Below are 15,582 nucleotides of genomic sequence, written 5' to 3'. Positions count from 1 at the left end.
GCATTGGAACAAGGATGCGAAATAAAGTGCCTGGTTATGACCAGAATTTTGTAGGGAGACTGATGGGATTGGGGTGCAATTGACACATATGCTATCACTGTCAGTTGCCAGCTTAAAAAAAAAAAAAGTCTTTCATTTCGCGTATTTATGCATCCTTTGTTGTGCTGAGAAGTTATCCTGGATGCATCATCTTGATACTCGTAACATCGAGTTTTGCAAGGAAGTCCCACGAATCACTTTCTTTGATATTGAAATCACGTGATCAATAAGGCCAAATTCGGTGGACTGTCCTTCTGTGGGATGAGTGTGTAGGTGGCACCCAAAATAATCACATTTCTCTTAAAATCCTGCAATAAAACTGGGGTGTGCTGAGCTCTGTTCTAAGATTTCAATTGCAAACGCTTTCAATAGCTGGGCAGAAACTCTTGTTTTTACTACTACATAAACACCGTTTTCTTTATTATTGTTGGGGAAACCTCACTGCAGCGTGCTCGCTTGTTTGGGTAGTCACTCATTGCTCGTTCTCAGTGCTCACTTTCAATGGTCATTTCAGGACCTGGGATTTGGGAGATAAATTAGACCACAAGCCACCATGCCTACTTGCAGGATGTAAGGAGTTAATCGAGAAGGCAAGCAGACTTTGGTGATATGTAGGCATTCCTCCTAAAATCAGGCAGATAAAACTCTCAGAGGAAGGTTGCTACGTCACAGTGTACTTAAACAAAGATCACGACATGGATTATGATCGTTTTGATGATCATAACGCTCTTGAAATAGTTCCACTCATAGCCACCGATATCTTCAATGAAACATTCAAACACATGCGGCCATGACAAAGTGGTTATTCTCCATATGAGGTATTTTTACCCCATTTCCTTTTAAAGGGTCGTGCACTATCCACAGAGTGTATAGAGTGTATACACCCGTCTGCCCTTAGGCAACTTTATTTGTATAAAACCAGCCTCACAACAATTTTCACGTGACTCAGGGTTTAACTTAGTTCCAAATTTGCATGAAGGTTCCAGAAAATAAGTTAATTCAGGAGATACTGGTAATGGGGAAGTTAAAGCTTTAAACTCGAGGAAAAAATATTTTGAGCACGAGCCATTTCTGTCAAAAGGCCGTTCAATATTAAAATACTGTAAATGTTTAATTTCGAGTATGGGCACTCTTCACTCTATAATTCACATTTTTGATAGACCTAAATTGAGGTCTACCTGCTATAAAAATATTTATTTTTGAAGTTCTGGGTCTGTCCACCATAGAAGCAACATGAATACCATTTCTACTATTCCCACCAAAGCTTGTATCTCATTTTCTAGTGGTATTCCAAATCTCCCCTCTAGTTTATGGGGATTTTTTGGAGACCCATATAACTCACAAATAATCACAGGTTATAAAAAAATGTACGGGTCACTTTAACAAAACCTTACCCATCCATTTTCCCAATGGTTAGGTAGCACATTTTCTCTTTTGCTGTCAGTGAGGTAAATAGCCACGTGCCCTTTCTTCCTCACCCATCTCTTTACTCCTCATTTTTTTTCTAAATATTCACAGCATTGTTTGTCCATGTATGTCAAAATGGGCATCATGGGACCAATTCTCTAAGCAGCAAATTGTACCCTGTCTCCTGTGGGAGATATAGTAATGGGTACTCCCAAATATTTTTTGTTATCGGGGGGGACAGGTCTGTAGACAGGGAGGATAAGGAAGGTAAGAACAAGGTTACAGACTGACTACCCCTCTCTCTAAAGTCTGACACACACCGGGTGTAGGTGCTGAGGCTGATGTATGAATCAACAGTAAAAGTCTCAAAGAAGAGACAATTTATAAACAGAACCGTGATAATTATGTCAATGAATCTCTTTAATAGGATTTGTTAAAAGAATTATATAAAAAAAAAAAGAATTATATAAAAAATCAGCTTTGTCATATCTCACTCATACCATTCATATCTGTGCAATCATTCTGTGACAGGTGGGTGCAAAAATTGACAATTTCTTCAAACATATTAGTTGTTATTAATATGGAAAGACAGTAAGAAAAAACACATTGAAATTTTCTATAGGTCGACATATGTTTCGGCCCCTTTCGGTAGTCCCATCGTTGTCTACGGTGGGCTAAATAGTTAGTGCTGGGCCTTCTTCAGGACAGTTGTAGTTTGGTACAAGCTTAACGTCTTCACCCTATTTCTGTATGACAAGCCAAATCTAAAACATGATAAATAAGACAAAAATTGCAAGGTTTAACGGTCTGTTTTCTTGTAGATGGTCTCAAGGTGATGGCTAAACATATAAGCCAGAGAAAAGCACCTACCAGTGGCCGAAAAATATAGTAGTAGACCACGGAGATAGATTTACGGGGTATCTTCGGTATTCCCCTGCTGTATCCCCCTAGTGAAAGGAGAGTAAAGCGTAAAACGGTAATGATTACCTTGTATTTAGATCGTAACACTGACTGGCTACTGAACATCACGTTTTAAAACGACACACCAGAGCTCACTTACAGGTTTCCTTTGGAGGATGGGTGGAGCCTCAGAATTTTATAGCTCCAGCTCGTGTCTTACAACAGTTGTAAATGCGAGTGGCTTGCTTCAATACTTGGCCTCGCGGTGTCTAGTCAAAAAAATAGGACATAAACGGAAAATTTAGTTGAATGCCTGATAAAAAGTCTATTTCACGCTAACAGGCGTGATAATGTGCACACAACACAATGTTGCAAGCAATTGCGTGTGGGGCAGCTACTCCACGCGTGTACTGCGTCCTGGATCAATAACTGTCTTTCCATATTAATAACAACTAATATGTTTGAAGAAATTGTCAATTTTTGCACCCACCTGTCACAGAATGATTGCACAGATATGAATGGTATGAGTGAGATATGACAAAGCTGATTTTTTATATAATTCTTTTTTTTATATAATTCTTTTAACAAATCCTATTAAAGAGATTCATTGACATAATTATCACGGTTCTGTTTATAAATTGTCTCTTCTTTGAGACTTTTACTGTTGATTCATACATCAGCCTCAGCACCTACACCCGGTGTGTCGTCAGACTTTAGAGAGAGGGGTAGTCAGTCTGTAACCCTGTCTCCTGTACCTGCAGAGTTTCCTCTGCAAATCCCTGATTCACAAAGAGGGGTGTGAGGTTAAGAATGGACTGGCTGAAGGCATAACGGACCAGCAGACAGCCCCCCTAGTCATATTCACGTGTTGTTCATATATGCGCACATTTAAATACATATTGTATTATGAACCCCATGTGGGTGGTTTCTAGGGCAAGTTCCAATTTAGGTGGAATTCATAGAACACATAGGTGATGATGGGCCTTAGAAGGCCCATCACTCCAAATGCACTGGTACATATGTATCACTGCCTGGGTGGTGTAAATGTAAAAAGAAAATACAAATGCCTATTTCAAGCATGAATGTTTCTATTTTAAACTGATCCAATGCTTTTAGTGGACTAAAATCCCTTGCAGTAATGTGCACTCTCCTATCCCATCCCTGCACCTTGGCAGACCACATACAGGGGAAAGATCTGCAGGTCTACCTCAGATAAAGGTGCAACTCATTGTGAAGCCTGCATAGCCTTTGTTTTGAGGAAGACCATTCTTTGCCCTTACGTTCTCCCCATTGTGTGTCTGGCCTGATTCACATGTACTTGTATTAGCCCCGGAATGCATGTACTCGGGACACAAGTAAGAAGCCAATTCTATTTTGTGAATAAGAATCAATGCTTGTAAAATCTGTCTCTTCAATCTCTCCTAGTTTAATACTGGATATTAAAATGCCTGCAGCAGGTATAGTTTTATCTAATGTTGCTTGCTATTCTATTAAAGGCATCATCTGAGTTTGTTGTCATGTGTGTTAGCAGTGCTTTAGGAGTTATAATATAGTTTGCATCACATTTTGAATGCATTGATTTACAGCTATTTTGATTTCAGAAGCAAACATTAACATGACACTTGATGAGATGAAATCTCTCAAAATGTAGGAATTACAATTAAAAATTAAAAAACCTATATCAGTTTCATGAATATCAATTTAAAACATAATCAAATAATACCATTCTTGAACTTTATTTGGTTGATAAGCATTACAATGCTTTTTTCAGACCACATTACAAGCCTAATCACCATGCATATGGTGCTCACAGTAGATTCCATTACCAGAAGCTAAGATTAAAAATGTAGACCACTGCTCTTCCAAAATGACACATTGCTAATGGTTAGACAGATGTTGAATTAATTGCCCTTCAGTGTTTTTTGAAAAGCTAGAGCCCAATCCAATATCAAGGAAAGATGCGTGTGACAAATGGGATTGTGCCCTGCAGAAGTGCATGGATAAGAGGTGGCTTGAATGCCCACTTAGCCCTCACACTGCTACAAACCAAGATCCACCACAATCATAAAGGTGAAACACGCACAGTTAAAAGATATACCTTCTTCACCTTTGCTGGAAACATGGAATAAGTGAAGGCTATACTCTGGAGAGGGGCGTGAATGTGGTTCAGTAGCGACCCGAACAGCAAAGCATAACAGTCCAAAATAAAGGGAATGTCCAATCATGGTTCTACACAAATAGATATATTTTCATAAAACACACCATATGCAAAATAATTAAATAGAAAAACAGTACACAAAACCCAGCCCTGTGGAAAGGAACAAGAATAAGAAATGATTACAGAATGCAACACTGAAATTAATCAGGGGTTTAGGCCAAGCACAAAACTGAATGTTCTTTTAAAAGGTTATGTTTCTTGAAGATAATAAAGGATTTAGTGACCTCACCAGTCTGTAGGGCCCAACCTCGACAAAGGTGTCAGTTAAGAGTCAATAGTACCTTCACAGTTTTCTTGTCAGTTTGACAGTGTCAAACCATTTTTTGAACTGTTGGGCAAGCAAGTGGAACCAGGTTAATGGACTGTTCATTGTAGTTGATCCAAGGGTGCATGCGTCAAGCCTGGTCAAATATGGTAGCTTGGGATTTCAAAGGCAGCACTTGAGAAATGCATGTCGGAATGTGTAGCAGGGTCAGTTCAAAGTCGAACCATACCTGATGGTTAGGATAGATGAGTAACACTCCAGTAGTTTTCTTTGATGTCTGATATGGATTCAAAATGGTGACATTGATATTCAAAGATGTGGTACAGCAATGCGGCTGTTCGAGGTTGAGTGGGATTGAATTATTTGGTAACAGCCAGGAAGAAGTCAGAGAATGATGTCCCAGCAGTTTGAGTAGAGCGGTGTCAAGGAGCAGTTGATCCGAGCTGGGCTGATGACGGGCTCAGCGAGGTAAAAATCAACATTGAAGTGGTTTGATCTGTGCAAACACATGGGGTCAAATAGTTCTAGTGTAGCAGCGGCATGGTTCCAGGTAGCGAACAGGTGCTGAGCTGGGTCGAGTTGCAGTTTTAAACTGTGCAAAATTATTTACAGATCATGAGGGCCACCAATGTCAGTTCAACCATCCAGGCGAAGGCAAGGATGTTGGTGACTGGATGCACAGATAGTTTCAAGTAATTTGTGGCTGTGTATGAAAGAGTCCCCGTTGGGGCTGGTTGACTATCAATTAAGATCAGCAATCAAGGTTGAAGCTGTTTGACGGTGGTTTGAATGCTATGGCTGCAACAAAGAGCTTTTGGTTCGAGCTCAGGCAATGACGTTCTCCACTGGTGCAGTGTGGCAGAAAACCTGTTCAAGCAAGTGGCAAAGTGGTACAATGGCCACAATGATATACGTTTTGGTCCTTGCTCTTGTTCTCCAAAACACTAGCGGTGCTAGTGCTGGAGTCCTCAACACGGTGTGGTCCTGAGTCTGTTGTGGCTGACAGGTCATGTCTCACAAGTAGGTCATCCTGTATGATTTCTGGGGAGGGATAGAGGCAGAGCTTTCCTCTACCTTGGAAACTCAGTCTTTACCTCACTGGCGGAGATGTTTGGAGGGATCAAGTCTGAAAGATGAAAGAAGTGTACTTTGCTCTTCTTTCATCACACCCACAATTCTCTAGAGGAAGTGGATGGGGCAGGAAAGAGAGAGAGAGAGAGAGGCAGAGAGAAACAAGATGTTGAAAGCCTTTCTCCACTGGTCAGAACATTCCTGTCTACTGTATTCCCACCGCCTGTCTTTTTCAATAGATGAAATTTGATTGGAAATGCAGCACACTGGTGTGCGGCCAAGCCGTAACAAACAAAGAGAGGCTACTGTCCTGCCAGGACTGGCAAGGTCCAGCCCGTCTGGTGAGAATACATATTATGCTTCCATAGCTGAGTATGGGCTCACAGGGCTGGCAAATATGTGCTATCAAATTGCTGTGGGTATAATAATTCTGGGAATACCATAACTAAGATATGGCTTATATTTAAAGATTATTCTGCCACAAGACTCATAATTATAGGTTTATTGGAACAGCGGTGCATATCTTAAATTCAGTCCTTGCACTGTACAGACTTGGCTGTCACTGCAGCTGTCAAGAGCCCGCCTGTGACCTCTGACCCTGCTCTGTGCCACTGGTAGAGCAGGTGATGCAGATCAGGATACTAATGTAGCAGGACACAGACAAACACTGTGCTTTTGGCATTGAATTTATGAAAGGGGAATCAGATAAGTAGATTATCCTTTCAGAGATGGAATTACCTGCATAATTTTATTAATAAAGGCAATCTGTCACATTACCCCACCATGGACTCATGTGACTTTCATATGCAGACCCTCACTCACACGCACCATCATTCAGGTACACTAAAATGTGTAACCCTTACTTACATCTATTGACCGCAGTTATTGTGTATCCCATTCATCTTTTGTAATCATGAGCCAATTGACTGTGCATCACATAGACTGTTTTTCTCGCATAGACCCTTTTGGCATGCGTCTCAGTCACTGGTTCTCCCATCCAAACCCCATTGTGTGTGTACCTCATTGACTGTTCTTCTCATCTCCACCCCATTAATTCTGTATCCCATTGACTCTTTTATCATCTTGACACTCATGTTTATGTAAGACATTAGCTATTTCTTCAACCTGACCCGACTGAATGTGCATCCCATGAACAGTTTTTCTCTTTCTGACCCATTGATTGTCTATCTTATGTGTTGTTCTTATTATGAACCCACTGATTGTGTATTCCATTGGCTGTTCTTTCATCTTCATCCCATTCACATTCTCACCCTTACACCATTGATTGTGTATACTATTGATTGTTTTTCTTATGATGATTTTTTGGTATTGTGTCCAATTGATTGTTTCTCTCATCCCGACCCCATTATGGTTACTGACTCCCCACATTAATTGTGTATCCAATAGCTTTTTGTCTGATCCCGTCCTATTGATTGTGTATCTCATGTATTGCTTTTCTTATTTTGACCCCATTAATTGTATATACAACTGACTGTGTTTTGTATACTGACTACACTGAATGTGTATACTTTTTACATTTTTCATTTCCTGACCAAATTGTCAGTGTCACTGTGTTTTGTGTACTGACCACACTGAATGTGTATACTTTTTACATTTCCCTGACTGTGTTCCTTAACCAAAACCCATTTATTTTGCACCACATTGATTGTTATTATTTCTCTCCCTGTTATTTTGTTTTCTTTTGATGGCATTTCCAGACTTTTGTATCAACTGCCTTCATGCTCCAACAACCTCAGTACATTGAAGCCAACCCTTCACCCAGCTCTTTGTTCTCACTCTCCTTTCACTGACATGTGTTTCTCTGGAGCTAATGGTTTAGTGTAGCCCAAGGCTTAGCTATAAAGAATGAACAGAAGAAACTAAGTAGTGAAATATAAATCATGCTATTAGAGCTACAGACTGCTTCTCTACATTGACAGCATCACTTATGGAGATTAGCTCTCCTACATTATGTTCAGCTGATTCCATCATATCCATACACAGAGATGAAAGAATCCCCAATCTGGACAGATCAATCAACTTTGACATGTTCAATCGTGTAAGGAAGGCATTGTATCAACAGTAAGACAGACACAGTGACCACAGTTCAAGGGTGTTTATTGAACTTCAAAAAGGGTTTGTAAAACACCTATCTAACCCTAAATCTAAAGATGGGATCAAGCTATGACCATCAAATAAAAATATCACAGTCCTAGTGGTATCTTGTTAAAATAAAAAGGGTCCTATACTAATAAACCTATTGACAATCCTTACCTCTAAATACAAATAGTGTGGGAAACAATGTTATGAAAAAGAAAGAAGTGTTTCACAAAATGATATTTCAGGATGTTCAGGCCATTGTCCTCCCTTCCCCATGTTTTCAGCACGGGACAAGTCAGTACACTCGAGCTTAGCATAGTCTCTGGCTTCTCTAGCAAGAGAATACAGTTCAATCATTAGCATTAGGGCTTTCCCTGCCCAAGTCTCCTTGCCTTTCAAAGTCTCTTCTTTCAGAGGGCCTGATGTGACAAACAAACAATGTGTTATTTTCCACTTAAGATTTAACAAGTACTGAATTTCTCGGGTGATTCTATATTCACCTCGGATCCCCCTCAGCCGGGTGCAGATCCTCTTAACACATTGTAAGATATTCATACATCCAATTTCTCGGGCTATTCACTGTTCACCCCGGATCCCCCTCAGCCGAGATCAGTTCCTCTTCAACCCACTGTTCAATTATACTCCCTTCGCCGGGCTCAGACCAATATAAGTTAACTTTAACACAATTTTGCTTTAACAAAACGCTCTCAGCTGATCTCCCTCCAAGGGGCTTGGACCAACTTCATCTATTTTGTCATCAATTTTCTTTATGCTAATAACATAAAAAACTTTTGATTGTGCACAGGATTTTAGCTTGAGCCGTTGCAGGACCACTTCACTTCACAAATCTTTGTCACTCTATCTCTTTTGCCACTTTCCAGTTGATTACCTTACAGAGACTTTTGAATGAGCATGCATGCGGTTCCGGACCACTCTGTCCAAGGTATTGAATCTTGGCACCTAAGTTCAATCACTTCACCTTTTGTTCAATTCTACTCGCGTTATCACATATGCTTTCATACACTGTTCGCTTCAGCATTCACTATGCAATGTTGCCACTTGCAACCATGGCTTCATCACAGACTGGACCTTTTGCAACCCACTCTGTTTATATACCTGACCGTGGACACGTCCATCTTGAGGAGCATGCAATATTGTGCCCCCTCCTGTGTCCAGCATCTCACTGCAAAGGACTGTGCCAGTAACTCCAGGTAATTGATGTGTAACGATGCTTCCTGATTGACCACCTACCCCCTCTCAACAGGTACTAAATCGGGCTCTCCACCCCATATGTTGGCATCGTATTCTATTATCAGGTCCGGGGATGTTGTAAATATAGCTCTCCCATTCCCTGGGATGTTGTAAATATAGCTCTCCCATTCCATGCATCCATGTGTTGGAGCCACCATTCTAATTCTTGAGAAATTGGGATGCTTTGCTCATAATATAAACCCCTCCAGAGGTGTTGAATATTTAGCCTTTGCAAAACTCTGTAGTATAAAGGCCCTGGGAATATGGCTTAATTTGATGAAGCAAACCATCCCACCAGCTTGGCAATTTCTCATAACAACATCTCTCACCACTTCAGCGTGTGTCTGATCTGCTTCTTGATTTCACTCACTTTGGCTAGTGGCAAACTGAGTGTTCCTCGGATTGTGTCTACCACAAATCCCAGACATTCCATGGACTATTCTGGTTGAACACTACACTTCTCCCAGTTTATTACAAACCCTAGAGTTTGGAGTAATTTTAGTCTAGTATTCACTTGAACTTTGAGCAATTCCCTGTTCTGACAAATTATGCAAATGTAATGCAGGTTTATATAAGTTGGATGCCCTGTTCCCTCAGATGTGTCTTTACGGTTTTCATCAGCTAGGTGAAACTCCATGGTGAAACTCCATGGTGAAACTCCATGGTGAAACTCCATGGTGAAACTCCATGGTGCCGACGCCAAGCTGAAAGGTAGGCAAGAAACTTCCCATGTAGTGTACCCCAAGAAACATATCAGCTATCTCTGATGTTCTGTTTCAATGGGAACTGTCATTTATGCATCCTTGATGTCTATTCTGTCCTACCCTCCATTTTTAGGTGTCTGTAGGTCACAAAGATGTTCAACTCTCTCATGTTGTTAATTGGCCTCAGATTGTGTTTCCCTTTGACCAAGAACATATTGCTTATGACCCCTATTGAGGAGACAGTTACTGGGCAATGGCCGCCTTGCGCTTGAAGCCTCTCAGTTCTGATTCTAGCAATTGCTGATCTTCTACGCTTAGGCATAGATGATTTGGAAACCCAGGCATCTTTGGATATGGTGTGCCAATACTCTACATTCTTTGTAATCTCCCACCTACTACAGGGGAAACTACGCTTAGTGTGCGCTTGTGCTCGCTCTCACCTGTATTATTTTGTTGGCGGTGTGCCTGTCACCCGCCTCTGCCCCTTCCTCTACCAGAGGAGGGAAAGAAAGGGTTTGGCTTCCGGTCTTCTTGTTCTCTCCATTGACCTATGTCACTGTAGGGCCTGGTGTAGCGGGGTCAGCTGGCTGAGTGGCCCCTGCCCCTGCCAGCCGTCCCAAAAATCTGCCTGCTGCAAACCCTTTTCAGGCAGGCCTGTGCCTTGTCCAGTGCTGCATAGGAGTTAGCACATTTTGTCAGTTCCTTTATAAAGGAGTCCCAAACAGTTTTCCTTTCACAGCCGCTGCTGTTTCTGAGGTTGCCAGCTTGCTAAGTTTAGGATCTTTTTTACCAACAGAGATCTCCTTTGTTCGGTTGTGATTGCGCTGGTGCCATTTCCCCACATGCATACAGCTCTTTGAGCCCATCTGGTTAATATCACTTGATCTACTGCCTCGATTTTTGCGCAGACCTCCTCAGCCAGGACCTGGCCAGCCCTTTCCTTACATCCTTCACGTACTTTCTCATGAAAGTGACCATTTTGTCATCGATTTTTGGGGTGTCAGGGATACCCTCAGGAAGAAGCAGCCTTGGGCATTCCTTCTTAAGGTAGGCTGCTATTTTCTTGGGCAGCTCCCATTCTGATGAGAGAGGATGGATTAATGCCTCTCAGTTACAATCAATATCCTTTACTTTGTCCTCTCCAGCAACCATTCTTTTCTTCTGACCTTTCTTTCACTCTGCACTTGATGGTGATATCAAATCTACCTCATCCTCTGTGTGCTCACCTTGCCAGTTAGCATCCCCTTGTTTGTCTGATCTACTGGTTGATCTACTGGTAGACCTGATTGATCTTACCCTGGATCTCACTGTCCTGTGGGGGTTTGCTCTCCTTGTCCCCTGTGGAATACCTTTCTTCCCCCTCTCTCTCTCTCTCTCCCCTGATCTCTTACACCTTTGAGCTCTTCCAAGCCATGGGAGAACTTTAGCCAATCCTCCATCAGTTTTATCTGTTGGGGACTGTGTACCAGGGAGGCTCCCAAATCCTTCTGCAGCACCTGCCCCATGCTGGGGTGAATTCACTTCTGCTATTGCTTGCCTCGCTTAATTACTGGAGGAGCTCATGGCTAACTTATATCAGAGGTTGTAATGCTATACACATTGACAACACAGGATTCTTAGGCCTGTTTCCCATCTGAAATCAATAAATGTATGTAGTGTGTCCAGAAGCTGATCATTCAGCACCAATTTTTACTGCGGACTGTGCCAGTCACTTGAAAGGAGCTGACAATGCTATGAAGACCAGCAGGGGTGCTGTGCGTACACTGTGCATGTTTACTTTCAAACCAAGAGTTTTTTTCTCTCTCTGGTCGTGTTTTACACACTTCAATCATGTCTGTTGTATGTGAAACTGAGCATATGGCTCGTTCCTCCTCTGTGTGCTCTCCTCAACTGTCACGGAAGTTATATCCAAAGCGACCAGGACTAACCGCAGTCCCATCGCGCTTCCATCTTCTTCCGTGACCACAATGTACCCTAATTTCTGGCCTGTGCTGTTGCTGTCGCCGGAGCATTTGCCCCATCACGACTGCAACAACTGAAAAAAAAAAACCCTTTACGGATAAACTCAGCCACAGATTGGTGTACGCTATGCACGCACTGCCCTCAACCTGCGCTCTGATACACTATCATACAATATAATCTAAACACCACAAAATACAAACTGAATAATGAAGCATGTACTTAACTCGCTGCTCGAGCAGCAAATAAAGAGGAGGTTGGAAAGGGATCAGCAGTGTTTATGGGACTATATGGATGGATGTGGATTGGCGAGGTTTATCACATGTTTTTTCATGGACCAATACTATCTTGGACTACCAAAACTTTAACTAAAGTGGGACTTGTCGTTTTTTGGCTTTCTTACTGATTTTAAACCTGCTTGAGAAGTAAAGTTTAAGAGAAAGCATAATCCAAGCCTCGTGTCTTGACTTAGAATTACTTTGTTATTTTATTTGCTGAGCTTCAGGTCTCTCATACTCAACCATTGCTTGATTTATCAAGATGCAATTGACAATATACATTAAACGTCTTGTTGGGGTTTGAAACACTACTTAAATGAATAGGAGTGTTTCAAGCGTTCATGCCCCTGATTAAATGAAATTGGGGCGTATTAACAAGGTAAAGATCTTGGGGTAGAGGGGTTCTGGAGGATACCCGTTCATTATAGATTTACTGCAAACTCAAACGTTCGCAATAATCTACCCTTTGTTACAGAACATTTCAAATCGAACACGATTTTTCCTTATGAACAAAGGGTGTCATATATTCATGGTAAGCACCAACAAACTTTAACTTCAAAGCCGATAACCAAGGCTCTACCAAATGAAGCGCTGCAAAAAAGGAGATTAAAAGGCATATGTAGTAAGAAACAATAATTTCCTGGCGAACACACTGCCCTCACCGACCTTTTTACAAGCCTGTTAACATCAGCAAGGCTGGGGCACGCGTTACCCAAACTGAACTGGGATCACTTAAATAGCAATCTAGTTCAGTTCTCCAAAAAGTAAACAGGCTGGGAAAAGTATGTTATCGTGTCCAAGGGAAATGTGTTATGAGGAGCTAAAATGCTGTAAACACCTAGGCACATTGTGTTCAAGTCTTTTCATATTATTTCCACTACATTACGAGTCCACGGATGGCTGCAATGGCTTTAAAGCCCTGGGCCATAGCAACATGCCAACCCACGTGCTTACGTGCTTTTCTGTCTGTGCAGGTATCTGAACCAGAATGTTCTGGATGACACATCAATAGAAGCAAGTACGCAAAACAGAGAGAAACTGACTTCCCTGAAACAAGCCCTGAGTGCCTTGGGATTTAACAACCTGGTAAGTGATTTGAACAGCATGTACTCTATGGCTAGAAACACCCTTTCATTAACTCAAAACAGGTTACAGAATTACCCGTAAACAATGACAGTACTTTCGAAAGCTGTGCCTGCTTCATTTATCCATAAAGGGGAATGCCAGAATGTCCATGGCCAGAGGAAAGAGGCTCTTGTGTTCTCTAGATGGAGAGAGAGAGAGGGAGGGAGAGAGAGAGAGAGAGAGGGGGGGGGCAGAGAGAAACAGAGAGAGAAAGAGGAAGAGAGAGAGAGAGAGAGAGAGAGAGAGGGAGAAAGAGAGAGAGAGAAACAGGGAGAGAGAAACAGAGTGAGAAATAATGAGAGAGAGAGTGAGAGAGAGAGAGAAACAGAGAGAGAAAGAGGGAGAGAGAGAGAAAGAGAGAGAGAGAGAGAGAGAAACAGAGAGAGAAAGAGTTAGAGAAACAGAGAAAGAGGAAGAGAGAGAGAGAAACAGAGAGAGAAAGAGGGAGAGAGAGAGAGAGAGAAACACAGCGAGAGAGAGAAAGAGGGGGAGAGAGAGAGAAACAGAGAGAAACAGAGTGAGAAAGAATGAGAGAGAGAGAGAGAGAAACAGAGAGAAAGAGGGAGAGAGCGAGAGGGAGACAGAGAGAGAAAGAGGGAGAGAGAGAGAGAAACAGAGAGAGAAAGAGCGAGAGAGAAACAGAGAGAGAGAGACAGAGAGAGAGAAACAGAGAGAGAAAGAGGGAGAGAGAGAGAGAGACTGATGAGCTGAGAAATTAAATATTAAGAAATGCATATTGCTAAGAAGAGTAATAATAGATAAGAAGAAAAAGAGAAAAAACAATGAATCAATGATAAAACAATTCGCAATTATAGTAATAGACATACTAATATTAACAACAGTAATAATAATTACAAATTGGTATCATGCACACGTTCTAGCTGTCATTAAGCATGAAAGGCAGAGTCAGCCTTCTGAAACTCAAATCTCTGAAATTCTGGTGACTGTTTAAAGAAAGTGTATCGTATCTGTAGACAGACGGAGCAAAGCTATTTAAGCAGGTACGAATACAAGAATGCAGGTATACTGTTACATTTGCAGGTAGACTGGGGCCTGCGGGGGGTTAGACATATCGAGATAAGCAGTCATAGACTAGAGGGTGTCAGTCCATACACAGACAGGAAGGTATATAGAAAGGGGCAAGTAGGTAGGTGGACAATAACACAAACATATCAATAGACAGGGAGACTAACACACTCCTCTCTTTGGTAGGAAGAGACCATTACTGCAATCCTGTTCCTTTTTCAAATGGACTGGGACACCGTGTTGCTGGGTAAAATTACTGAAGTTGCATGTGACTCGGAGCATGGGAGGAAGGGACACCTAGAGAGAAAGAGAAGGGGTTTCAGAAGAAAAGGCAGTGTGATCGAGTTAGCCAGAGAGTCTAGGGCTGATACTACAATAAGGCAATCCTAGGTGGCTGCCTTGGGCATCTCTAGCAGTGGACACCAGGGGGTGCAATTTCTGCTCTAAAACATCAAATCTGGCCCCACTGAACATCAAATTTGGACTTCAACCTCTAAATGAACAGGTACTAATCTCCCTGAAAACTACCTAAATTCACTCAGACATTGTTACACTCACATGGAATGTAAGACTCTGATAAAATTGCCAGATATATTTCCTAGGAAAGTTCAAAGTGCAATGATTTCCGGGGCCCCATCATGTTGGGCCACTGTGTATTTCATTGGGAATCTGTGTTAAATTTTACACAGAAGCTAAACATTTTGCTAATTTTGTATGTGGAAATCCTTGCTATCGAGTTTAGAATAAAGGTGCATAGGACTAAATATAGTTTAAAAGAATATAATCCCATTCACTAGAAAGTTACAGCTGAAAGATACATTAAGGCAATCAAGGCTAGTAGTGATTAAACTTTTTACCCCTCTGCCGGATTACAGTTTTGGATGCCAGCGGCAAACCAAAAACCAAAAAACACTGCTTGCGAGTGGAGGTATTTCCGCTGATACTGTAAGTAATGGTGCATGCAGTATTACCTCTTGCAGTAATACCACCCCTCTCTAATGAAGGCCTATGGGAATTCAAAATGGGGAGTAACTAAACATAACCAAGAGGTGAATTAACATTAACACTGGCAGGAATGGCATTTCAGATGGTGGTATTAGCAGTGTTGATACTGCCAAACCAGAATGAGGCTTACAAAGGTTTAAACACAATGGGGGGTCATTCCGACCCTGGCGGTAAAGGGTTAACGGCGCCAGTAAAGGTGCCGGAGCTGTCAAGCCCTTACAGCCCCATTACGAA

At 41.8% G+C, this 15,582-nt stretch overlaps 1 protein-coding gene across 3 annotated transcripts in view; it reads left to right on the top strand.

Annotated features, from left to right (window-relative positions):
• The window catches only part of MYO16 (myosin XVI), a 3,167,675-nt gene that overhangs the window by 1,871,022 nt on the left and 1,281,071 nt on the right, over nt 1-15,582 (top strand). For all 3 annotated transcript variants that reach the window (XM_069636567.1, XM_069636564.1, XM_069636566.1), the window contains exon 17: nt 13,167-13,278. In XM_069636567.1, coding sequence (XP_069492668.1) covers nt 13,167-13,278 — 112 coding nt within the window. The remainder of the gene's footprint in view (nt 1-13,166; nt 13,279-15,582) is intronic.

The sequence above is a fragment of the Ambystoma mexicanum genome, chromosome 7p, assembly GCF_040938575.1.
Source record: "Ambystoma mexicanum isolate Mex_15411 chromosome 7p, UKY_AmexF1_1, whole genome shotgun sequence".
Lineage (NCBI taxonomy): Eukaryota > Metazoa > Chordata > Amphibia > Caudata > Ambystomatidae > Ambystoma > Ambystoma mexicanum.
Note: the sequence above shows the minus strand (reverse complement) of the source record. Positions and strands in the feature narration are given on the sequence as shown.